Here is a 25,414-nt window from a genome sequence, read left to right as displayed (position 1 = left end):
CTGTGGGTTTGTCGTATATGGCCTTTATTATGTTGAGGTAGGTTCCCTCTATGCCCACTTTCTGGAGAGTTTTTATCATAAATGGGTGTTGAATTTTGTCAAAAGCTTTTTCTGCATCTACTGAGATCATCATACGGTTTTTCTTCTTCAGTTTGTTAATATGGTGTATCACATTGATTGATTTGCGTATATTGAAGAATCCTTGCATCCCTGGGATAAATCCCACTTGATCATGGTGTATGATCCTTTTAATGTGTTGTTGGATTCTCTTTGCTAGTATTTTGTTGAGGATTTTTGAATCTATATTCATGAGTTATATTGGTGTGTAATTTTCTTTTTTTGTAGTATATTTGTCTAGTTTTGGTATCAGGGTGATGGTGGCCTCATAGAATGATTTTGGGAGTGTTCCTTCCTCTGCAATTTTTTGGAAGAGTTTGAGAAAGATGGGTGTTAGCTCTTTTCTAAATGTTTGATAGAATTCACCTGTGAAGCCATCTGGTCCTGGACTTTTGTTTGTTGGAAGATTTTTAATCACAGTTTCCATTTCATTACTTGTGATTGGTCTGTTCATATTTTGTATTTCTTCCTGGTTCAGTCTTGGGCGGTTATACCTTTCTAAGAATTTGTCCATTTCTTCCAGGTTGTCCATTTTATTGGCATAGAGTTGCTTATAGTAGTCTGTTAAGATGCTTTGTATTTCTGCGTTGTCTGTTGTAACTTCTCCTTTTCCATTTCTAATTTTATTGATTTGAGTCCTCTCCCTCTTTTTCTTGATGAGTCTGGCTAATGGTTTAGTAATTTTGTTTATCTTCTCAAAGAACCAGCTTTTAGAAATGCAAATGAGATCCTTGCCGGGTAGAGTAATCTTGGTTGTACCTTCTTCCCTTTCATCAGTTTAAGTATATCATGCTACTCCCTTCTGGCTTGTAGAGTTTCTGCTGAGAAATCAGCTGTTAACCGTATGGGAGTTCCCTTGTATGTTATTTGTCGTTTTTCCCTTGCTGCTTTCAATAATTTTTTTTTGTCTTTAATTTTTGCCAATTTGATTACTATGTGTCTCGGCGTGTTTCCCCCTGGGTTTATCCTGTATGGGACTCTCTGTGCTTCCTGCACTTGGGTGGCTATTTCCTTTCCCATGATAGGGAAGTTGTCGACTATAATCTCTTCAAATATTTTCTCGGGTCCTTTCTCTCTCTTTTCTCCTTCTTGGACCCCTGTAATGTGAATGTTGTTGTGTTTAATGTTATCCCAGAGGTCTCTTAGGCTGTCTTCATTTCTTTTCATTCTTTTTTCTTTATTCTGTTCCGCAGCCGTGAATTCCACCATTCTGTCTTCCAGGTTATTTATCCGTTCTTCTGCCTCAGTTATTCTGCTATTGATTCCTTCTAGTGTAGTTTTCATTTCAGTTATTGTATTGTTCATCTCTGTTTGTTTGTTCTTTAATTGTTCTAGGTCTTTGTTAAACATTTCTTACATCTTCTCGATCTTTGCCTCCATTCTTTTTCTGAGGTCCTGGATCATCTGCACTATTATTATTCTGAATTCTTTTTCTGGAAGGTTGCCTATCTCCACTTCACTGAGTTGTTTTTCTGGGGTTTTATCTTGTTCCTTCATCTGGTACATAGCCCTCTGCCTTTTTATCTTGTCTCACTTTCTGTGAATATGGTTTTTGTTCCACAGGCTGCAGGATTGTAGTTTTTCTTGCTTCTGCTGTCTGCCCTCTGGTGGATGAGGCTATCTAAGACGCTTGTGCAAGTTTCCTGATGGGAGGGACTGGTGGTGGGTAGAGCTGGCTGTTCCTCTGGTGGGCAGAGCTCAGTTAGGCTTTAATCTGCTTGTCTGCCAATGGGTGGGGCTGAGTTCCCTCCCTGTTGGTTGTTTGGCCTGAGGCGACCCAACACTGGAGCCTACGTGCCTCTTTGTTGGGGCTGATGGCAGACTGTGGGAGGGCTCACGCCAAAGAGTACTTCCCAGAACTTCTGCCGTCAGTGTCCTTGCCCTCATGGTGAGACACAGCCACCCCTGCCTCTGCAGGAGACCCTCCAACAGTAGCAGGTAGGTCTGGTTCAGTCTCCTATGGGGTCACTGCCCCTTACTCTGTGTCCCGATGAGCACAGTACTTTGTGTGTGCCCTCCAAGAGTGGAGTCTGTGTTTCCCTAGTCCTGTCGAAGTCCTGCAATCAAATCCCGCTAGCCTTCAAAGTCTGATTCTCCAGGAATTCCTCCTGCCGTTGCCAGACCCGCAGGTTGGGAAGCCTGATGTGGGGCTCAGAACCTTCACTCCAGTGGGTGGACTTCTGTGGTATAAGTATTCTCCAGTTTGTGAGTCACCCACCCAGCAGTTATGGGGTTTGATTTTATTGTGATTGTGCCCTTCCTACCATCTCATTGTGGTTTCTCCTTTGTCCGTGGATGTGGGGTATCTGTTTTGGTGAGTTCCAGTGTCTTCCTGTTGATGATTGTTCAGCAGGTAGTTGTGATTCCGGTGCTCTCACAATAGGGAGTAAGGGCACGTCCTTCTACTCTGCTACCTTGAACCAAATCCTCTATTTCTGTTTTGTATATAGATTCATTTGTATCATTTTTTAAGCTTCCACATATAAGTGATATTTTATGATATTTGTCTTCCTCTGTCTGACTTACTTCACTTAATATGATAATCTCTAGGTCCATCCATGTTGCTGCAAATGACATTATTTCATTCTTTTTTATGGTTGAGTAATATTCCATTGTATATATACACCACATCTTCTTTATCTGTTCGTCTGTTGATGGATGCTTAGGTTGCTTGGCTGTTGTAAATAGAGTAGCATGACTTTTTGCGGACGTATTTATTTTAGCAGAACTCTTTGCATAGAAATTTGTGGCTTCCTTTCTCTAATGGAGGGTATCAGATTGGGCCCAGGAGACCACTGATCTTCCCTCTCAAGGTAGCAGAATATTGTTTCTTCACAATTAAGTTGCTGTTATCAAAACTATAGCAATCTTTAGCTAAGAAGATTAAAGGTCAGTCTTGTGGCTCAGATTTTCCTTTGAAATTCCCTGCATGTTCCCTTTTTTGGTAACTCGGCCATGAGTGTCAGAATGAGTCTGAAACATTACCTTTCAAATTCTGTCATAGAACCAACAGAGTGAGCAAGAGAGGTGTCTCTTTTCTGTATATGAAAATCAGAAAATATGAATGAACAGCAGCAGAAAGGTAACCTTACTTTCCCCAGGAAAATTGCTGTTTACACCTTGATGGATGTTTTTAAACATGGGGAAAGGGAATAGGGTGTGGATCTTCTAACTCAGAATTTCTCAAACTTGACTGAACATCACTTCCCAGGACTTGTTCTGCATTCAGATTTCAGGGCTCTGACCCAAATCTACTGAACCAGAATCTATCAAGGAGAGGCCTGGGAATCTCTGTGATTACCTGTTATCCTAGGTGATTCCTAGGACCAAATAAACTTGAGAAACGTGGTTATTGATGAAGATCGCAGTGGGGCATCTTCCTATATGGAGACATGCTTCTTCCTGGGCTGCCAGTTCCCAGTGATTCAGGGACTGATAAGCAGGTTCATTATTCGCCTCATGGCATTCTCTCCCTTCTCCTTCCTGTAATTGGCCTCTGCATTTTACCGTTTTCAGACTTTCTGTGCTCACAGTGTGAGAAAGAGGTGGAATTGTGCTGGTATTAGTCCCTTTTGCTCACTATCCCCTGCAGATGTGTTTGGTTGGTGGATAAAGAGGAAGTTGAATATTTCTGGCTAAAATTCAGCGTTCTGGTGGGGGCTCTTAATGCCTCCCATTTTAAAAGTTCATACTTTGGAAAAATAAAAGCATAAGCATATAATTAACCCCCATATATTCATCACCCAGGTTCAACAATTATCAACTCATGGCCATTTTTTCTTTCATCTGTACTCTCTCCAATACTACTGTTTGGAAGCAAATCCCAGGTGTCTTATCCCTATACACAAACATTTCAGTAGTATCTCTAAAAGATAATAACTCTCATTTTCTTTTCTTTCATTCTTTTTAAAAAAGACTTTATTTTTTTTTACAGCAGTTTCAGGTTCACAGCAAAATTGAGAGGAAGGTACAGAGATTTCCTATATACCTCCTGTTCCCCCTGCCTGCCCACTGTAAATATCCCCTATCAGAGAGGGTACATCAGCTAAAATTGATGAACCTACATTGATACATCATTATCACCCAAAGTCCATAGTTTACAATAGGGGTTCACTCTTGGTGTTGTACATTCTAGGGCTTTGGACAAATGTACGATGACATGTATCCTCGTTTTCTTTTGAACATCAGAATCTTATAAGAAGACAAAATATGGCATCCTGAAACTATACCTGAATTTGAGTTTAGGAGTTTAGGATTAAGGAGGGCAAAGACAGTAACTTATGGCTTTTCTTTAAAAGACCTCAAAAAGATCACATTTCTTGAGTTCATTATTGAATAGTGTTTCACCATGGTAAATCCAGGTATATGAGGTTATGGGGATAAAAGAGAGCTTTGGCAAGGGATTTGAGAGTGATTGAAGGGGTGGGGTGGTGAAAATAATTGCAAATGAGTTGTTCTTACCTCATAGGTAAAGATATAATGAAGCTCTGCGGAATGTGCATTAGAGTCTTTTGAAATCTTAACTGTTCACTGGTTGGACTTCAGAGCCCCATCTCCTAAATACATGTAGTTTTGTAACTCATTGTGTAAGCACTAGCTGTTGTTGAAATAATGTCTGCGCACGTACCCAAATGCTAATGAAATGCTAACGAAGCCATCCATTGGCTTTTTCTCCTTCTACACATCACAGTGAGGGAAGAGGGATCAGTCGTTTGACATCTGATGTCTGTCTTGAAAACTAGGGACACAAACATATGTCAGATAGCGTAAGAGTCTCTTTGTTTTTTCACCCTTTGGAGGCATTAAATATGCCAAGGTTTGTTAAGATACAACAGAAAAATATTAATTTTTATAAATTCTCTCCTTGGATTAGAATCCTGAGGTTATTTTAAATTAATACAGTGTGAACCTGTAGCTACATTGGGATTTACTACTGTGGGACTTGACTGTTCAATTACAGGTGCTCTGTGTGGTGTGAGGATAATTTCATGGTGCAAGATTGCAGAATAGGAGAGATGTCTGCTCCATGCGGGGTCATAAAGGGTAGCAAGTTGCACCACAGTTATTTAAAACACTAACTATCCCTTGCCCTCCCTTTCCCTCCCCAGTATCCCTCAGAATACTGTGATCTTTGTTGATCCCTACCTAACCCATTATTGTGCTCATGTAGCTTAGTGTACAGCTAACTTTTTAGATAACATAAAATAGGCGTATTTTCCTTTTAAGCAAAGTTGATATATGGAAATCTAAATTTGTTGGATACTTTGGGGAGGCAATTATTTGCTTCCTAAAGGGATTTTGTGGTTTCTTGAGGATTTGCAATAGAATACTTTAATTAGTAGTTAATTTCCAATTCATTTTGCACATAGATTTTACAGACCACTTCTTCTGGGCAAAATGAGTTACACTGAAGCATCAAAATTCAAGCAATAATCAACACCTGGTCTCTACTTGCAGATTTGCTTTTTAGAGTTTTCGGGTCACTCGGCCCCGTGTAAATCTCCCTCCTTTTCCCACATAATTTCATTAAGTCTTACAAGGCTGTGTGTGTAGTATTACTTTGCTTCTGCTGCGTGGGTTCTTCTTCCCTCACAGTTTTTGGATGGGGAAGGGCCTTTGCAGACTTACATAAATTCTTAATTCAGCATGTCTATTCTGTTACATGACAATAGTCATTTTTTAAAAAGATTTAAAATTTATTTTACCATTTAAAAATGCTTCTGGAACACTTTGATTTTACTTTAAGATATATTTTGTGATGTATTTAATATTTTTATTGGACAATTATAATTTGATGTTAAGTGTGATTTATTGTGGCTTATAGCCTTTTCCCTAAAGATGTTAACAATTTATAATTGAAGAGGATGAGAAAATAGGATTTAATATTCTATCCAGATAACTTTTTTTCCCCTTAGCAACATACCTTTTCTTTGAAGAGAGGCATTTTGGTGCTTTAAACTCTAACAAGAAGAAAGTTTTGAAAACTAGATTTTGCATTAACTAGTATGCCCAACGATTAAGCATTTTGGAAGGCAAACTCTCTGAGTTTCTGAGTTAATAACTACTTATTTTGATGCTATGAGGATCAGAATTCTCAAATCTGTGAATCCAGAGTTGCTCACCACAGCACATTTGTTTTTTGCACATCTTTACTTACTGTGTGCTCATTGAGGCTGGCTTCCTGAGGATCTTTAGAGCTCGGTCCCTGCCTGTTTTTTTCTGCTTGGAATACCTCCTTCAACGCCCTTTAGCAGCTCCCTTGTTGTCCTGTCATCTGGTCTACCTTACATAGACTCTGTTCCGAGTCTGGTCTCAGAGTTGTATGTGAATCTAGTAAATGTGGTGACTTGGAAGCAGCAGATCCAGATTCAAGTCCTGACTCTGCTACTTTAGTGTGTGATCTTTTTTTTTTTTTTTTTTTTTTTTTTTAATAATTGCAGGTGCCAATTTGCTTTTTTTTTTTTTTTTTAAGATTTTCTTATTTATTTATTTATTTATTTATTTTTTATTTTTTGGCTGTGTTGGGTCTTCGGTTCGTGCGAGGGCTTTCTCCAGTTGCGGCAAGCGGGGGCCACTCTTCATCGCGGTGCGGGGACCGCTCTTCATCGCGGTGCGCGGGCCTTTCTCTATCGCGGCCCCTCCCGTCGCGGGGCACAGGCTCCAGACGCGCAGGCTCAGCAATTGTGGCTCACGGGCCCAGCTGCTCCGTGGCATGTGGGATCTTCCCAGACCAGGGCTCGAACCCGTGTCCCCTGCATTAGCAGGCAGATTCTCAACCACTGCGCCACCAGGGAAGCCCTAGTGTGTGATCTTAAGCAAGTTTTGTAACCTTTTTTTGTGCCCAGGTTCCTGTCTATAAAATGTGGGTTGTAATAATACCCTTGCCCACAGAGGGGTATGTTGTGAGAATTAAAAATGATGATGCATACTGCTCGGTATATATAGAGAGCAAGTGCTTAATAATCAGTAGCTGCTGCTATTATGCGAGAATGTATTCTCAGAAATTAGTTTGTTGGTAAACTTGTCCTGGCAGTGAGACTATATTTCATACACACACACACACACACACACACTCTTGAGATATTTAAAAAGTCATTAAAAATATAGTGAATATGTGTTTATCCATCACTTAGTTTAAAAAGTAAAGTATTACCAACATAGTTGAAGCCCCCGTGGAGACCCCTCCTGATTGCCTTTCCCTTCCTCCTTCTAAATGGTAACCACTATCCCGAGTTTGGTGATTTTTGCTCTCATGTGTTTCTTTACACTTTCACTACGTATGTGACTATTGTTTTAAATGGCTGTTGGTAACTAATAGGGCACGTGGAAAATGAACTAGAGTTGTTTGAGGAGCCTCATGTAAAGGATGTGGTGGGTCCCACCCTCACAGTCGTAGGGAGAGAAGAAAGGGCAGAGCTCTGACTTACGCCCTGTCAGGAGAGCCCAGGCCTTGGTCCCCTTGCTTGGCTGCTGCCCCGCCCCCCGCCGGAATGGGGACCCACCTGAGGACTACAGCCTGGCCTCTCTGTCCTCTGCTGTAGGTCACTTAGAAAGAAATTGTGTGGCCAGAAAGTTACATCTCCAGGATCACTCTTGAACAACTTGAGTGTGTTCTTGTTTCATTTGTCATCCACCCTCTTGGCTCACCTCTAGTTTGGGGGTTTGGGCACTTTGATTACCATTCCTCTAGCCTCTCCAACTCATTGCCTTTTTTTTTTTTTTTTTGACTCCTCCCAGCTCCTTGGTTTGGCATTACTTGCACTGAATACTCAGTATTTGCATTTCTAAGAAGCAGCCTTCTCTGAACTGCTCATGGGGGAGATGCAGCCTGGGTGCTGTGACCCCGTCCCTCCTTTTTGAGCCCTGGAGGGTCAACTGCTGGGCATGGGTGACCTTGTCATCTACATGTACAGCCAGTTGTTTAGAGCATATTATTACTATAGTATGAGCAGGGAATCTTGTGATACAAACCATGCCCTGGTAGATAAATGACAGGTATTCACGTTAGTTAGAGATTCAGTTCAGGATGATGTAGTGGATGAGTCTGAACTCATTACTGGGTTCCAGCTGGTTTCTCCTTCAGTGGGTCAGTTATCCTGTTGAGCCCAGAAGGTGAGACACTGTCTCCTACCTGGTGGAGCTGCAGGTTCAACTTCTAAATCCTTAGGTTTAGGTTGAAACTACAGAATTTGCTGTAGTTACTTATTGAATTTCTTTTACCTCCTTGGCCTCGGCAAGCTGGACAAGGTTCATGAGCTCTGTCGGCGGCATGTCTCACCAGCACGCCGTTCTTTCCTTCCTGACTTCAGTGCTTGCTCTTCTGGAGCCCCTGGTAGCAATTCCTCAGTTTTATTATCTCATGCCCTTCCCCCATCAATCACGTTTACTGACTTTGTTTTCTCGGCACCGATCCATCTTCTCCTCCTGACAAAGAGTGTTATATAATCACTGCAAGGCAATAGCTACCTCTTCTTTAGTGTCTCAATGGGAACCTGTGAAATCATGGTAATTCTGACCACTGGTGTTGACCTTCCCAAGACGTGAGCTCCCCTTCCTCCTAATACCCCCAAAGAGAAGGGAAGAATTGCCAGTTCTATCATGGCACTACTTCTATTTAGGTTGTGGTTCCTGATCTGTATTCTTATTGACTAATCTTTATACTTCTAGTACTTACCCTTATCTTATATAGGAAAGGTTCTTTTTTTTTATTATTGTGGTAAGAATACTTAACATGAGATCTATGCTCTTACCACATTTTTAAGTGTAAAATACGGTATTGTTCACTGTAGGCATGAAAATTCTTATAAAGAACTTTATGTGTGAGGAAACTTTTATAAAATATCTAGGCTTCCTAATCCGAACATACAATCACAGAATGGTTCACAAAATCTAGAATAGGTTAGATGTAGGCAAGATGAAAGTGACTGGAGTCATTTGCCTTGGAGCAGAAAAGGTTCAGGGTTGAGGTCAGGGTATGGACTGAGGCAGGAGCCTAGGACAGGCTGGAGATGGGAGTATAGTGGTGGGTCAGGGTGGCACAAGCTGGTGAGGACAGATACGACAGTATGATAGTGCAGAGACAACATGCCTCCTGAAGCGGAGTGAAGCTGGAGCCAATGCCTTTCACTGACTGTTGGCATCACAAGAACAGGGCTCAGGCATGCAAAGATGGCAGCTCTGCAGCAGGCCAGCAGAGCCGAGGGACGTCTCTCTTCAATCCTCGGCAAACTGTGGCATAAGACGTGACTTGACCCATTCTCTGGTTAGTGAAGGCTTTTCACTAGAGGGAGAGGTCATTGATTTTGGAAACAAGAGACCTGGGTTTTAAGATCCAGTGTTGATGACCCCTGAGACTCGAGGAGGTCATAATTCTTACAAATGTTTGTTTTTTTAAATCTGACAATGGGAGTAATACTTACGACCCAGGGTTGAATAAAAAATAGCAGTGGGTTAATATACATGAAAGTACATTTATTTTTTTCAGTGCATTTCTTCATTCAGCAAATACCCATTGGTCATATCCATGCTGTGTCAGACACTGCTTGGGGCTAAGGGGATGGAGGTAGAGAGGACAGCTGTGGCCCCTGCCCCATAGAGCTCACAGTGACTGGACTTCACAGAAAGCTGTCCCACGTTATGTACTTGCAAGGAAGCATGTGACTGTTTTGGCTGGAGCTTTTGGGAAGACTTTGTGAAATAATGGCCTTAGGTGGGGCCTTAAAGAAGGATACAGTTTCAGCAGACAAAATGGAGAAGGGAAGACCTTTAGGCAGAGGAATGAGTGAGCAAAGAGAGAGTGAAGGGTGCGATTCAGTAAAATGAGTAGTTTCAGGGAGGAAAAGTGAGTTGGGCCTGACTCACTTTCCCCTTCACACCTACCCACCCCACCCCCCCAGCCAATATGAAATTCTTCAGCTACTTGTTTGAGGACCAGAGTTGAGAGGAGGGGGGAAAGCCAAATGGGAGCCCATCACCAGCTGCTTTAGATCAGTTCAAATTATGGTGAGGTCATGTCAAATGCAGAGAGAGTATGGAGGGCTGGGTAGGTAGGGATGTCAATGGAGGAAGGGCTGAACTCAAGGGAACCCCAACATTTGGGGTTTTTTCTCAGTCCCCATTCTCCTAGAACTCTTTGTAGAATTAATCTCCTCCTGTCTCGAAAGTCTGCTCTGTTTCTGGTTTTGAGGGAGAGAAAGCCTCATTCTCTTTGGACAAGTTGAGTTTGAGGCCCTTCCAGTTGGAGGTGGCCCACAGGTGGTAGAATTCACTGCACATTCAGTCACTTGGAGGCAATAGCAAGCATAGACCTAGGTCTTCTGTTTCTGTCTCCCTTTCCCGGCTTTGTTCTTGATGCTGGGAGGTCCCAGACCCGCAGAGGATTCTTTTATCTGGTGGCAGGTCTGAACTTCAGTAGTGACTTAGTCCTCAGAATAGAAGATTAAGATTTTAGAATATCAGTATACTTCCCAGAAAAACCCTGATACAAATAGTTTTCATACTACAGGGTGAATTATCAATTTAGTTACTTTTCAAGGAAACATTTATTAAGCTTTAATTATAGGTCAGATATTAGGTGCTGGGAATACAAGAGACATAAGATAGAATTCCTGATCTTGAAAAGCTTGTGGTCTCGCAGGATGGGTACAACTATGGTCTGGTGTGATAATCACAGCACAAACCGTAGAACAAAGTATGATGACAGCCTGGAGAGAGCCGGGGGGCTGCATAGCTCACCCCTTACCTTCAAGTGTTTGCTCAAATATCCTCTTTTCAATGAGGACCACCCTGACTCCCCTTTTAAAAAATAGCAGCACCTGCCACCTCTGCATTCTGAGTTCCCTTACCCTGCTCAACAATTTTTATTTCTTTTTCCATTGCATTTATCACCCTCTGTCCCAGTTGGCTGTTGCTGAAAAACAAACCATCCCCAAACTTAGTTGAAAACAGTGATTTCCTCTCTCTCACTGTTCCGTTGGTTGACAGGACTTGGTTGGGTAGTTCTTGCTTGGGGTCTCTCCTGTGGTTGCTGCCAGATATCAGCTCGTGCTGCAGGCATCTGAAGGTTCTACTGGGTAGGACATCGAAGGTGGCTTCTCACACGGTTGGCAATTGAGGCTGACTTGGCTGGGAGCTCAGCGGGCGCTGTCCTCTAGCGCATCTTCATGTGGCCTCTCTACGTGGCTCAGGCATCTCGCAGCCTGGCAGCTGGATCCAAGAGTGAGCGTTCCAAAGGGCAGGAAGCAGAAGATGCCAGGCCAATGACAGGCTACACTTGGAATTGGAACAGCATCACTTTTTCTGAATCTCTTGGTCCTAGGATCTACCCAGATTTACTTTTGACGGGGGGAGTGGCAAGATTACATTACAGAAGGGCATGTGGGATGGAAGATATCATTGCAGCCACTGTTGGGGAATATGTTCTGCCATACTTCCTTAGTATCCATATAGAATTTATTTATTTTTATGTCTGTTTTTTGTTGAGTCCTGTTAGGATGTAAGCCCCATGAAGGCAGGAATACCCACTGATGTATACCAAGCATCTACACCATACTAGGCACGTAATAATTGCAACGAATAATTTTAAGTGTTCTAACAAATGTGTCTAAGTCACTGTGTTCAGATTGTTCTAGAGGTGAGGGTTTTAATCCCACTCCTGATTTACATTATCTTCTGTCACTTTTAACACACTGTATACTCTATAAAGCAGGGATCTCATGTCTTTATTCAACACTGTATAGCTCAGTATCTGGTAAGCAGTTGGTGCTCAATAATTATATATTGAATTAATGCAGAATAAGTTATTGATTCCACTTGAAGCATAGGGAAGTTAAGAAGAGGCCATATTGGAATTGGGGCCTGAAGGATAAATGGGATTTTGCCAGGAAACGGTGGGATAGGGCATAAAGGCAGAAGAAAACACCAAGTGCCAAGGGGAGAGATAAATGGAACTGTAATGAAACTCACCTGTGAGCTCCCTGAAGCCTGGGTCCCCACCTGGTCTGACCACTAGTCTACTTCCCATAGCAACTAACTAGTGATTCAGTGGTCAGGTGCTCGGGACATGCTTGTTGAATGAACGAGTGTAACGTATGAACTCATCTATGACTTATTTGGGAGGAAGGTGTTGGGTTAGGTAAAAACCAATCATGACTCCTGCTAGTAAGAAGATCTTTTAAATATAATCCTGGCAAAAATGTTTTAAAGTATTAAAAAAATAGCTAAATTTTGTATTTTTAAATATAATGAAAGTGAGTTCAATTTATGTATGTCAAATAGCTTTCAATCAGAGTCACTTGTATTCTTTTTTAAAAATTTTTATTGGAATATAGTTGATTTACAGTGTTGTATTAGTTTCTGCTGTACAGCAAAGTGAATCAGTTATACATATACATACATCCACTCTCTTTTAGATTCTTTTCCCTTATGGGTCATTACAGAGTACTGAGTAGAGTTCCCTGTGCTATACAGTAGGTCCTTCTTAGTTATCTATTTTATATATGTCAATCCCAATCTCCCAATTTATTCCTCCTCCCCCCTTTCCCCCCGATAAGCATAAGTTTGTTTTTTTTACATCTATGACTCTATTTCTGTTTTGTAAATAAGTACATTTGTACCATTTTTTAGATTCCACATATAAGTGATATCATGTGATATTTGTCTTTCTTATGTTGCCTTCCAGCATATCATATTCCTAGTGGGAGATTGTTAACCCTTAGGGTTAACCCTGAAACCTTGGGCCGAATCTTACAAGGGAAAGACTAATCTTCAGGTCAAGGGGAAAGAAGAATGAGCCATGTGTCTTTCATAGGGATGATGGAAATCAGCAACAGGAAGAGAGCAGAATTGTTAAACTCATGGGTATAAACACATTTTTTTTCCAGAAAGACTAAACAATACAGAAATCACAATTATAATGTTTTAACAACCACTATGCATCATTGCTTCTTCTATAAGCTTATGAACCAGTTACTAAAATGTCAAGGAAAAAGTTAAGCCTTTTGTATCTTAATCCATAAAAGAATACTCAATATCAGGTAAATGGGGCACTTGTTGCATATTGATAAATATGTGGCTTCTTGTGCTTTCCATCCATATTGGGGGAAAAAATCCCCAATTATGTTATCTTCAATTAGATCTAGCCACAGAGTTCTATTAAATACCTGTACAAAATCAACCCTTTCCTTAGCCTAGTTCCATATGAAAGTACTAACAAATGGTGACGGTTGTATGCAAATGGTGATTCATAAAAATGTAGATTCAGTTATGGATTTTAATTCATATGCCTCACATATAACAGCTGTGCAAAAATAATGTCAAATTGAAGGCAGCATTGGAGACAAGGAGCAGCCTGTTCTCCCTGATCTGGTACCTGTTACCAAGGGAAAGAAATCTCTGATGCTTCATCTGTAAAAGAGCTCTGGGTGGCCTTGACCATCCGTGTACAGTCTTCCATAGGTCCTTTGATACCTTCAGTTCTTCAGGCTGATCATTGTCAGCTCTGGAAGCTTTGTGCCTTTTAATTAGTCATTCTTACTTATGTCCTGCCTTTTGGTAGCTCTGGGACTTTTCTGACTAGAGCCTGGTGGTTCATTTTGAAATATTTTACAGTCTCCCTCACTGCCATCTCAGCCAATGGAACTGGTTTCTCCACCATTCAGGGTAGTCCTGTGCCCCCCAGCAAATGCTTTTAAGATGGTATTGTTAGCATATATATCCCTCTTCTTGATGAATTTGTATATACACACCCACACGCACATATATATGTATTCACACACACACATGCACGCACATCAGCTTTTTTCTTGTCTCTTATCAGATACATCCAAGAAGGCTACCATTATATACCAGCCCTTCCAACAGATATGACTGTAGTCTGGTTTCCAAAAAGAACCTGTTTGACCACTCCTGAGTGGGACTGAGACATGGTGATTCTGGGGTTTTCTCCTTGTAGGACATATGGCTGTTGAATTGGAACCACTGTTTGCCTTTGCCCAAATTGTATATTCAGAAAATGGCTTATGTGTTTCTTCTGGCACAGAGTTACTATTTATAGACACACATTCCATGGTAGTGATATTCTTTCAAGGATCCTCGTGTAACATCAAGAGGACCAGATAGTAATATCTTCTGCTGGTACTTCTTTAAGGCTTAGTTATTTCCTTCAGACTATCCCACAGATAAGCTGATCAGTGGCATCAGCCTGCCCTGCATTATTTCCCTGCACGCTGGGGAAGGTGAGTTTGGAGGTTGGACAGCACGTGGCCACTGGCCATCTACTCCAGGGTTTCCTCGTGCACTTTGCCCTTGGCCTTCTCCTTATGGGCACTGACTGCTCTGGCAGACTCGCTTCACCTCCTCACCCCGCTGCTGAGGCCAGCAGTTTGCCCAGGTTTGTGGTGCCCCATAGACCTATAGCCCAGATCCCCCATCCTCCTCTCAGGGTGAAGAGGTTGGAAGCAACTGGCCCAGAAGCCCACAGGGGTGTGTCAATCAGTAGAGCATCCTGAGCTCCAGCTGGAGACACGGGTCGCCCTCAGAGGTGGAGGCCTGTGACGCCAGAGTATGTGTCTCGGCCTCAGAACTCACCCTGCGCCCACACCCTGCATTCCTTTTGCTCCAGAAAGACACAATTGTGGCCAAGAAGCTGCTGATTCTTACAGCTTGGGGGCCTTATGTTTTTTTTTTTTAAATAGCTTTATTGTGATAGAGTTCACATATTATGCAATCCATCCATTTAAAGTGTACAACTCAATGGCTTTTAGTATATCACAGATACGTGCAAATATCACCACCACCAATTTTAGAACATTTTCATCACCTCAGAAAAAACCCCTACCATTTAGACACCACCCCCCATAATCTTGCTCTCCAGCCCCTCAGTGCTAAGGAACTAGTAATCAACTTTCTGTCTCTATTTCCGTTTTTGTTTCCCTCTTCTGGACTTCCATTTGAATGGAATCATATAATATGTGGCCTTTTGTGGCTCACTTCACTTAGCATGTCGTTTTCAAGATTCATGTTGCAGCATGTATCAGTACTTCATTTCTTTCTCTTTTTTTTTTAATTAACTAATTTATTTTTGGCTGCATTGGGTCTTCATTGCTGCGCACGGCCTTTCTCTATTTGCAGCGAGCGGGGGCTACTCTTTGTTGCGGTGCGCGGGCTTCTCATTGCCGTGGCTTCTCTAGTTGGGAGCACGGGCTCTAGGTGCATGGGCTTCGGTAGTTGCAGCACGCGGGCTCAGTAGGTATGGCTCACGGGCTCTAGAGCTCAGGCTCACTTGTTGTGGCGCACGGTCTTAGTTGCTCCAGGGCATGTGGGATCTTCCTGGACTAGGGCTCGAACCCATGTCCTCTGCATTGGCAGGTGGATTATTAACCACTGTGCCACCAGGGAAGCCCTTCATTTCTTTTTATGGCTGAATAATTTTCTATCGTATGGCTATACTATGTTTTATTTATCCATTCATCTATCAATGGGCATTTGGGTTATTTCCAACTTTTGGCTCTTGTGAATAATGCTGCTATGAACATTCAGGTACAAGTTTCTATGTGGACACCTGTTTTCATTTCTCTTGGGTATATACCCAAGGGTGGAATTGCTGGGTCATATGGTAACTGTATGTTTAATCATTTAAGAACTGCCAGATGTTTTCTAAAGTGGCCGCATCAGGACTTCCCTGGTGGTCCAGTGGTTAAGACTCTTCACTTCCACTGCAGGGTGCATGGGTTTGATCCCTGGTCGGGGAACTAAGATCCCCCATGCTGTGTGGCATGGCATGGCCAAAAAAAAAAGTGGTCACATCATTTTACATTCCTACCAACAGTGTATGATGGTTCCAGTTTCTCCACATCTTTGCCCCCTTGTTGATCTGACTTTATGCTTCTAACCATCCTAGTGGGTGTGAACTCATGGGAGGTTTTGAAAGGATTTGGGAAGGATTTTTCCTTTCTAATAGTTTTTAATGCCATATATATTTACATATCTATATGTTTTTAAAGTGTGCCCTTTTCTAGCATTTCTAAAAGCATGGCTGCTAAGAGGTCCTGTTGCCTGTCACAATAATAAAGGAGATTTCAATATTTGTTAATCCCAAAATATCATTGCCCAGAACTGACATGGGAGACTTGTTAAATGTGTGAGTTGCGGGGAGGGGCGGGGAGTGGTCGGAGAAGCGGGAGCAGGTAGTGTGTTTCTGGAGCCTTGCATCTTTCCCAGGAGACTGCTCCACTTCTCGTCGCTGTGTCTAACGGGTCCCTCTGTCTTTCAGGAGGACTGGCGTTGGCCCAAGTGCTCTTCTTCTATGTGAAGTACTTGGTGCTCTTTGGGGTCCCAGCTCTGCTCATGCGCCTGGATGGACTCACGCCACCGCCCCTCCCTCGCTGTGTGAGCACCATGTTCAGTTTCACGGGGATGTGGAGGTCAGTGGCTTGGTTTATTAAGGCCCTTCAGGGACATCCAGTGGGAGGACCCATGGCTTGGCCAGCTTCAGAGCGCCTGGGCCACCATCCTTTCTCTGCCCTTCACTCGAGCCGCGTTTGGCACTTCGGTTTTTTTAATCTAACAGGATGACAATCCATGTTGTCTGAACCTCAAAAATATTGTCAGGCTACGAAAATTGTGAGGTAAGAAAGTTTCTCACCAAGTCTGTGTACAGATACACAAAGGGTTATGTCTGAAGCAGTTTTTTACTAACTTGGGACATGACGTATGTGTATATATATATATATATTTTTTTTTTTTTTTAAATTAATTAATTAATTAATTTATTTTTGGCTGCACTGGGTCTTTGTTGCTGTGCTCGGGCTTTCTCTAGTTGCAGTGAGTGGGGGCTACTCTTCGTTGCGGTGCGCGGGCCTCTCACTGCAGTGGCCTCTCCCGCTGCGGAGCACGGACTCCAGGCTCGTGGGCCTCAGTAGTTGTGGCTCGTGGGCTCCAGAGCGCAGGCCCAGCAGTCGTGGTGCACGGGCCTAGTTGCTCCGCGGCACGTGGGATCTTCCCAGACCAGGGCTCAAACTCGTGTCCTCTGCACTGGCAGGCAGACTCATAACCACTGCGCCACCAGGGAAGCCCCCATGATGTATATTTTGATGATTTTATCGCTGTCTGTTTTTCTTGAAAATAACATCTTTGTATGTGGGACTGTAGATTTAAAAAATAGACTTAGGTTAATAGCACAGGTCAGGGCATTTACTAGCTCTCAGATCCAGGGCAACTTACTAAATCTAAGTTTCAGTTTTCTTATCTCTTACATGGTAATAGTAATGATAATGATAATAATAATACTCATCTCTAAAAGCTGTTTTGAAGATTAAATAAGCTAATATGTACATTGAAAGCATCTGGCACATAGTAGGTGTTTACAAACGTTAGCTTTCATCCTTATTTATTTATTTATTTATTTATTCATTCATTTATTTATTGGCTGTGTTGGGTCTTCATTGCTGCACGAGGGCTTTCTCTAGTTGCAGCGGGCAGGGGCTACTCTTCGTTGCGGTGCATGGGCTTCTCATTGCGGTGGTTTCTCTTGTTGTGGAGCATGGGCTCTAAGTGTGCGGGCTTCAGTAGTCGCAGCATCTGGGCTCAGTGGTTGTGGAGCATGGGCTCTAGGTTGCACGGGTTTCAGTAGCTGTGACTCGCGGGCTCTAGAGCGCAGGCTCAGTAGTTGTGGCGCACGGGCTTAGTTGCTCCGCGGCATGTGGGATCTTCCCGGACCCGGGATCGAACCTGTGTCCCCTGCATTGGCAGGCGGATTCTTAACCACTGCGCCACCAGGGAAGTCCCTATCCTTATATTATTCCTACACTCGTGCACTTGGCTACACAGGTGCTTCTTCTGAGTTTTCTTAGTCTTCTTGATTTTGCCCCATAAACGTATAGTTGCCCTAGAGTCTTTGTTCTAAAAGATCCCTCAGCTCCCCCTGCCATTTCTGATTGTTGTTCTCCAGATGGGCTTGCTTGCCACTGTGTTTTATTATCGCTTCCAGTGTAGAACAAGTGGCAGGCTGGCTTTTGCAATTGCAAAGCTAATGTAAGAACCTCAGGCTGGGGACTTGCACATCTGTGGGAGGCAATGCCTACTTAAACTGTGCTCTTTAGAAGCCTCCATTTGCCTCACCCGAGTCCTGGCCCTGCTCAGAAAATCCATCCTGGCTCATCCAGTCTTATATTTCGTCTCTGAGCTCAGTGAATATTGTTATATCTAATGCTGCTCTTGGAAAGGGGGTAGACAGCATGCAACAAACATCCTGGTTTTCCATAGTAATTTATTGTGGAGGCTGAATTGATGTAAGCCTCTTGTACACATTTTATTTTTGGTCCAGTTTGTTTCTTGGGATTAGACATGTCATGTGATTATTGTAAGGAATGTCAAGTAATTGCTTTGATTTGTCTTTAATTATTTCATCAAATATCATAGGTTGCCCGGCTTTAATGGCAAGTTTAGGAAAGGGGCTCTCTCTCTAGCTAGGGGGCCAGGAAGTGGTTCTGTTTGAAAGGTGAACCTGGTTGGAAGGCCCTGTTCACTTTTGACCTGCTCATAAAAGTAATGTACTGAATAGACTGGTTGGGACCTAGCATGGCTTGGGGGGACATGTGATGAATGCCTTGTGGGCACCCAGCACAGTTCCTCTGCCTCCTTGGTGTGAATGCTTGCTCTCATGCATTTCTTGGGAAGCACATTCTCCTAAAGGGCTTCTCTACTGTTGGCTGGGATAATTAAAAAAAACCTTGACTCTTGGCAGGCATGCTGGCTCCAGGCGAGTGAATTAATTATTTTACTTTTTGTCCAGGATCCTCTGTTGTAGACAAACCACTGAGGTGGAGAGAGTATGTCTGCCAAGACCTTTGTCATTCTTGTTTGGAACCAGACTCAAATAGTGTAGACCCCAGCTTGTTGAAACCCTCCCTCCTCCCTCTCAGTTACTGTGCGGGCAAGAGAGTAATAATGAAAAGTTACTCTGAGGGGGGGCTCTGGGGTGACTGCTTGGAGTGATGTGATTCTAAAGGGCAGTGCTCACAAGGGCGTGGGATGAAGCAGCAGACATGGTCTTTCCTGGGAGTGACCTAGACTTGTATTCTGGCTTCCTTTAGCAGGCATGGGTGTAGATCTGCCCCTTCATGTTTGTTTCAGTTTCTTTTTTTAAGGGTTTTCTGGTTTGCCAGTTATATGTAGAAACACTTGGGCCTTCATTCTTTGTACAATAACTGTTCCACATTAAGTAGTTGAATTTAGGAAGGGAGATGAACTCTTTTTGAGCAATTCGGTGCCCAATTTAAGGTTCAGAAGAAGTAGTTTTTTAAGTGAAAAAAATAAAAATAAAAATTGTAGATTCTCCTTTGCACTAGTTTTTTTTAAAGGAATTCCTTTATTTTTTAATTAATTAATTATTTATTTATTTATTTTTGGCTGTGTTGGGTCTTCGTTTCTGTGCGAGGGCTTTCTCTAGTTGCGGTGAGCGGGGGCCACTCTTCATCACGGTGCGCGGGCCTCTCACTATTGCGGCCTCTCTTGTTGCGGAGCGCAAGCTCCAGACGCGCAGGCTCAGTAGCTGTGGCTCACGGGCCTAGTTGCTCCGCGGCATGTGGGATCTTCCCAGACCAGGGCTCGAACCCGTGTCCCCTGCATTGGCAGGCAGATTCTCAACCACTGCGCCACCAGGGAAGCCCCCTCCTTTGCACTATTTATGATGTTCCTCCACCCTTAGTTTACCATGCTCATAGTCAGGATCTGGTCGCATAACCCTGCAGTGGTCCTGGTCCCCATTCTCTAACTTTTCTCCGTAAGAAGGCATGCCAAAGGAAAATAAAATTTCCAATCTGTAGTTTCTATTTATATCTAATATTTCTGGGCCATCATTGAGGCATTGCTGTAGACAGGGCATTGCTCCCCCTTCTTGGGTTAAGTTTTGAGAAGAATTGAGTCATGAGCAGATGTGAAAGCTGGTGATGCAGATCGTTGTGCTGGGCTGTGGCAGCCACTCATACAGTGACACAAAGGGCAAGGTGGATGGGAAGTGGAGGGAAGAGATTTAAAAACAATTTCTGGAGATTGTTTAATGGCTGCCTGAGCTTCTACAAAATCCACACTGAATGAGGTTTACAACTGAGGGTGAGAGATGGATTTTTAGCCTCCTATTTGAAAGGAGCCTTACACACCTGAACACTGTGCTGACTGATTGCACCATCTTTCAGTCCACTTAGCAGTGAGAGAAGACTTGAAGCCAGCAGCTTACCGTATCAGAGGAATCTGAGCTCTACATCACAGAAGAGATGAAACTGGCCATCAGCAGAGAGATAATGTTCCCTGACAGGATAGTTCAAATTGATCATGAAAAATTGCTATTCGCCCAGATGGCCCAAACGTAAAAGTTAGGACCTGATGTGTTTATTACTTTTTTTTCCTACTAGCTCTTCTGTTTCGTGTAATTCTTGCTCAGATATTTGCAGGCAGAACAAACCCCTAAGGAGTGTGTGTATTCCCGCTTGTGTGATTTTTCTGTGGCTGTACAGAGATGAGAAATTGAGAATTTTCTGCTTAATTTGGGGGGTTTCAGGTTTTAATTTAGGTAGGCTGAGATCTGTAATGAGCATCTTTTTCCAGGAGTCATTAAAGATGACATTGCGTGTCCGAGGTTCCAAATTAGAAATCTGATCATGTTCTTCTGATTTGATTTCTAGCTATGGAAGCAAAGTGATAGAATTTCCCATGGTGGCTGGTGAGTTATGGGTCAATTTCAATTATCTCAGGAATCTCGCACAGCTTGCCCTCTGCATTTCTTGAATTATGATGCTCTCAGGTCTTCACAGGCAAATTCATGCATCACTGCTTATCCCAGAGGGATCTGGGTGCTGTTGGTGGCTACTAGACCTTAATGTATGGAGACATCTTTGGGCTGGGGATGGGAGGAATCCGAGCCCCCTTTTTCAGTGGGGCATTGATTGCATGAACTGTTAGGTCAATAGAAGAATTTAGGTCCCCAGATGGAGAGTTGGTCCAGGCCTGCGGTAGATGATAAAAACCAGCTACACAAACTGCCGGCTTTGTATGAGTCCTGGCTTTGTGTGAGTCCTGCCTTTGGATCACATTTAACCTCAAGTTGCAGGGCAGGATGGCAAGCATGGAGTTTGTGAAATACACACCGTATCTACCAGCACTGTTGGGGGGAAAGCAGGGAAATTATGAACATAAAGGAGAAAAGATGCTTATTAACAGGTGCTGTTAATAAGAGTTCACTTGTTTTTTGGAAGCAACGTAGTAACTAAGAGTTTGCTACGCCACATACTAGCTGTGTGATTTGAGCAAATAATTAAAAGTCTCTGGGTCAATCTTTTTGTTTCTAAAATGGAGATAATAATAGCCCTTGCCTCCTAGTGGTGACATGAGGGTTGATTGAGCCTGGGGTATAGTCGTTCCTCAGAAAGTGGTAGCTTCTTACTTTTTTGCACTTGAAAATCTAACAAAGCCAGAGGTGACTGAGAGATGGGCCGGGTTGGGGAAGCAGTGGGCAGTGATGAGACTGGCTGAGGAGAGGCTCTTGTCCAGCTCTGAGCCTGAGATGTAACAATTCAGAGATACAGACTGTGGTGGAAAAGAGACGGGCTCTGCCCTCAGGAGGGAGCTTGATCAGGTTACTTTTACCTCAGTTTCCTCATCTGTTAAATGAAAGACAGACTCTTGTCACTAGAGGATGTCTATGGTCCCTTGCAGTTCTACCATTATATTAGCCCCAGCCCCATTGGATGGAGATGACCACCAGTATCCTGGTGCTAAAACACTCCCACCCCTCCCCCACCTGTGTAATTGGGCAGGTGATTTAACCTCCTTATGCCTGTGTCTTCTGAGGTATCAAAATGGGGCGAATCATAGTGTTTGCCTCACTGGGGAGGTGCGAGGGTTAAGTGAGACCGTGTACTGAAGCAGTGAACACAGGCAGGCACACTGTAGACATCAACACATTAGCTATTAATCAGAATTGCAGACAGGAGAGTAAAGGCTGCACTGTTTGTTTTTTAATTTCTCAGAAAAGAAAGGCCTGATCGGGTGGCTGGTTGAGGAGGTGGAAAGTGGGGATGGAGGGCGATATGTGGGAGGGGTGGATTTCAAAATGGAAGCACGGGGGTCCCCGAAATCTAGACCATCGCGACCTCCCCCTCACCCCTGCGGGAATTCTTTTTGCAAATAGTTTCCAGCTGCTGGCCATTCTTATTACCTCACATTTTGGATACCTCTCTTAGTCTACCCTTCTCTCTTCTGATTCTCATCCCAACAGACTCAGAAAACCTATTTTCTTTCTTCTTCCATTCATATTTCAAAAATCCCCTTACCTTTTCCTCCAAACACAGACTTCTGTAAATCAAAGCAGAAATGGGATGTCAAGCTGAGGCAGATTTTGTGAGCCATCATTATGTTTTGCTTCCCGGATTTATGTTTACTTCAAAGACAGTTGCTCTGCCCCTCTCTCCATTTCTCCCTGTGTGGAGAGTGTTTTCAGTTCACATATCACTGAGCGAACCCTCAAACTTTTTAGAGTACGAAGCGCTTTGATGCAGGAAGCACCAGGGCATCTTCAAACAGAAGGCTTTCGTTGGTCACCGGTCACCAGAGACCGACTGCCTGCATTTGAATCCTGGCTCTGTTCCTTATTACCCAGTGACCCCCTCTGTGCCTTAGTTTCCTCCTCTGGAAAATGGGGATATTATAATAGTCACCTCTGGGAGCTAAGACCCTGTACTTGTCATGCAGCAGCCGTGCTCCACTGTAGTTGTCTCTGTACTTGTTCATATCCCAGCAGACTATAAGCCCTTTGAGGGCAACGATCAGATCTTGTTTTCTTCAGTGCTGTGTCCCCAGCACCCTCCCTGGTGCCCAGCATGTAGTGGGCACTCAGGAAATATGTGCTGAATGGGTGAATAGTCACTCTTCTCTGTAATTTTGGACACTAGGTCTGAAGAGCCAGATTTTTCAAATAGTTTGATCTGGTGGCTGAGCAGTTGCTCTGTGTCGCTGGCACTGACATGTCCTTGCTCAGGTACACACACCGTGACCACTGTCAATACCGCACCCTCTCTATCTCCCTGTTTTTCTCGTTAAATGTGTGTACATGGCTTGTCAAAATATTGTGTCTGCTTGCAGTTTTCCTGAGGATGAATCTGCCTTGTGAGGAATGAGGGATGTATGCCTTTCTCACTTAATTACTATCATTATTTTATCTGACATTGTGCCACGTCCTTGATACCAGGTGAGGGAGAACGTTGCAAACTTACAGGAAGAAAAGAGATTCCGTTCAGACTTTGATGTGAGAGAGGAGTTTGACAACTGTTTCACTTTGGAGATAGGATTTTTCCAAGGGAGGGGCTACGATGGAAGATGGAGAACATGGAACAGGACTTGGAGGGAAGTGCTTTGAAAACACGTCCTCACAATGAATACAGTTGACCCCTGAGCAGCTCAGGGGTTGGGGCGCCGACCCTCCTGACAGTTGGAAATCCACGTATAATTTATGGTCTGTCCTCTGTATCCATGGTTCCATGGTTCCACATCCTTGGATGCAATCAGCCTCGGACCAAATAGTAGTGTAGTATTTACTATTGAAAGAAATCCGAGTATAAGTGGACCCACACAGTTCAAACCCGTGTTGTTCAAGCGTCAACAGTTATGGCAGGAGTAATAATAATAATAGAGGCAGTGGCAGCAAACAGTGCATACATCATGCCAGGCACATTTCTAAACGCTTTTATAGATTTAATTTATTTAATCCTCACAAAACTCCTACGGTGTAGGTTCTATTATCCCCACTTTACAAGTGATGAAACTGATGGAATCACACACCTTAAATCCTTAAATCACACTGCTAGTTAGTGGTGGAGCTGGGATTTGAACCCAAGCACATGGCTGTAGCATCTGTGCTCATAATCACTGCCTTTCACTGTCTCCAGGGAAATGGAGCTGAAGTGGATTCCTCCTCCAGGGTCTGGAATGTAAGGCTTGTGTGACAGGCTCTGGAACTTAGGGGTACTTGAGAATGACGATGGCTTTTGTACTGACTCCCTAGAAAGGGAGATGGTTCGGGGGTGAGGGGAGGGGGCGATCGGGCAGTGGGTCGGCCTCTATGTACCAAAGGGATGAGGAGACAGGGAGTTGCCATTTAACCCTGAGTAGCTGACCAAGGGAATGGTGTGGGGTCCACGGGGTTTCTGTTCTTACGTTACATCCCTTATGTTACAAATGGCAATCCAGAAACGGCTGCCTCAGTGGAGGGGGGAAGGGGGCTTCACCTGGTGCCCGTATAAAAACTGGACTTTGTTTCTCCTGCCAGTGTCTCCTCCTCCTGTGTCCCCTGGCACGTGGCCACCTTGAAGGCTGTCCTCCTCCTCCTGCTCTGTTTCTTTGTCTTACATCAGGCTGGGTCAGACCCTCTTTGTCAGCAAGGATGGAGAATTGTCCCACATCTGCCAGCCGGTAACCTTATGGGCACTTAGCACTATCTTGTTTCTAATTCACGCCCTCCCTTTAGCAAACCCGTGTTGCTTTTTGCCCCACCTCCGTTCTGAGGATTAAATTCAAAGTGCAACCTGCTGTTTCTCTGAAATGTTTATAGGTATTTTGATGTATCAGTTTTACGTTCGTATGCAGTCAGGTCTCTTCCTATTTTCCTGTGTAGTTTCTGCCTTTGGTGATAATCTGAGGAAGTCCATTTGACATTTACTAACTTTTATATAAGGCAAGAATCCTTCATTTGGGGATCCGTAAGCTACTGAAAGAGTTTTTCTGTAGATTCTCAGAAACCCGCTCTCCATAGTCTCTGCATCACCTAGCACTGGGCCTGGCACATAGTAGGCCCTCAACAAACAGATATTTCCCAAGTAAAGAAAGATGATCCCCCATGCCTCCCACTCCTTTAAGAGATAAAAGGGAAATTGGCTTACATGTGAAGTATGGGTCGAACTTAATTATTCCCAGTGGCTAACCTGCCATCCTGACCGCATTTATGGTGCATTTATACAATGCCACCTGCTTCCGTATAATCTGTTTCCTATGTTGTACCTGAGGCTCTTTCTGGGCCCCCCCTCCTACAGCGTGCATTCTAGGTTCTGTGTTTCTTTCAAATGTGAATGATTCTATCTTTTCTGTATTGAACAACTTGCCATTAGAATCCAAGAGGGAATTTGTGTTTCTTTGTTGGGTCTGGTGCAAAAAAGAGTAGGGGGTGAGTAAAGAAAACAACTCTTCTATTCCTCCTCATTAAAGGCCCCAAACCAGCAAACCAGCCAGCCACCATCACCACCACCACCACCAC

At 43.4% G+C, this 25,414-nt stretch overlaps 1 protein-coding gene across 4 annotated transcripts in view; it reads left to right on the top strand.

Moving 5' to 3' along the window:
• The window catches only part of HHAT (hedgehog acyltransferase), a 364,344-nt gene that overhangs the window by 129,215 nt on the left and 209,715 nt on the right, over positions 1 to 25,414 (top strand). For all 4 annotated transcript variants that reach the window (XM_007163983.2, XM_007163984.2, XM_057526261.1 and 1 more), the window contains exon 8: positions 16,388 to 16,538. In XM_007163983.2, the coding sequence (XP_007164045.2) occupies positions 16,388 to 16,538 (151 nt within the window). The remainder of the gene's footprint in view (positions 1 to 16,387; positions 16,539 to 25,414) is intronic.

Source organism: Balaenoptera acutorostrata, chromosome 1, assembly GCF_949987535.1.
Source record: "Balaenoptera acutorostrata chromosome 1, mBalAcu1.1, whole genome shotgun sequence".
In the NCBI taxonomy this organism is placed as follows: Eukaryota; Metazoa; Chordata; class Mammalia; order Artiodactyla; family Balaenopteridae; genus Balaenoptera; species Balaenoptera acutorostrata.
This window is presented reverse-complemented; position numbering and strand designations above follow the sequence as displayed.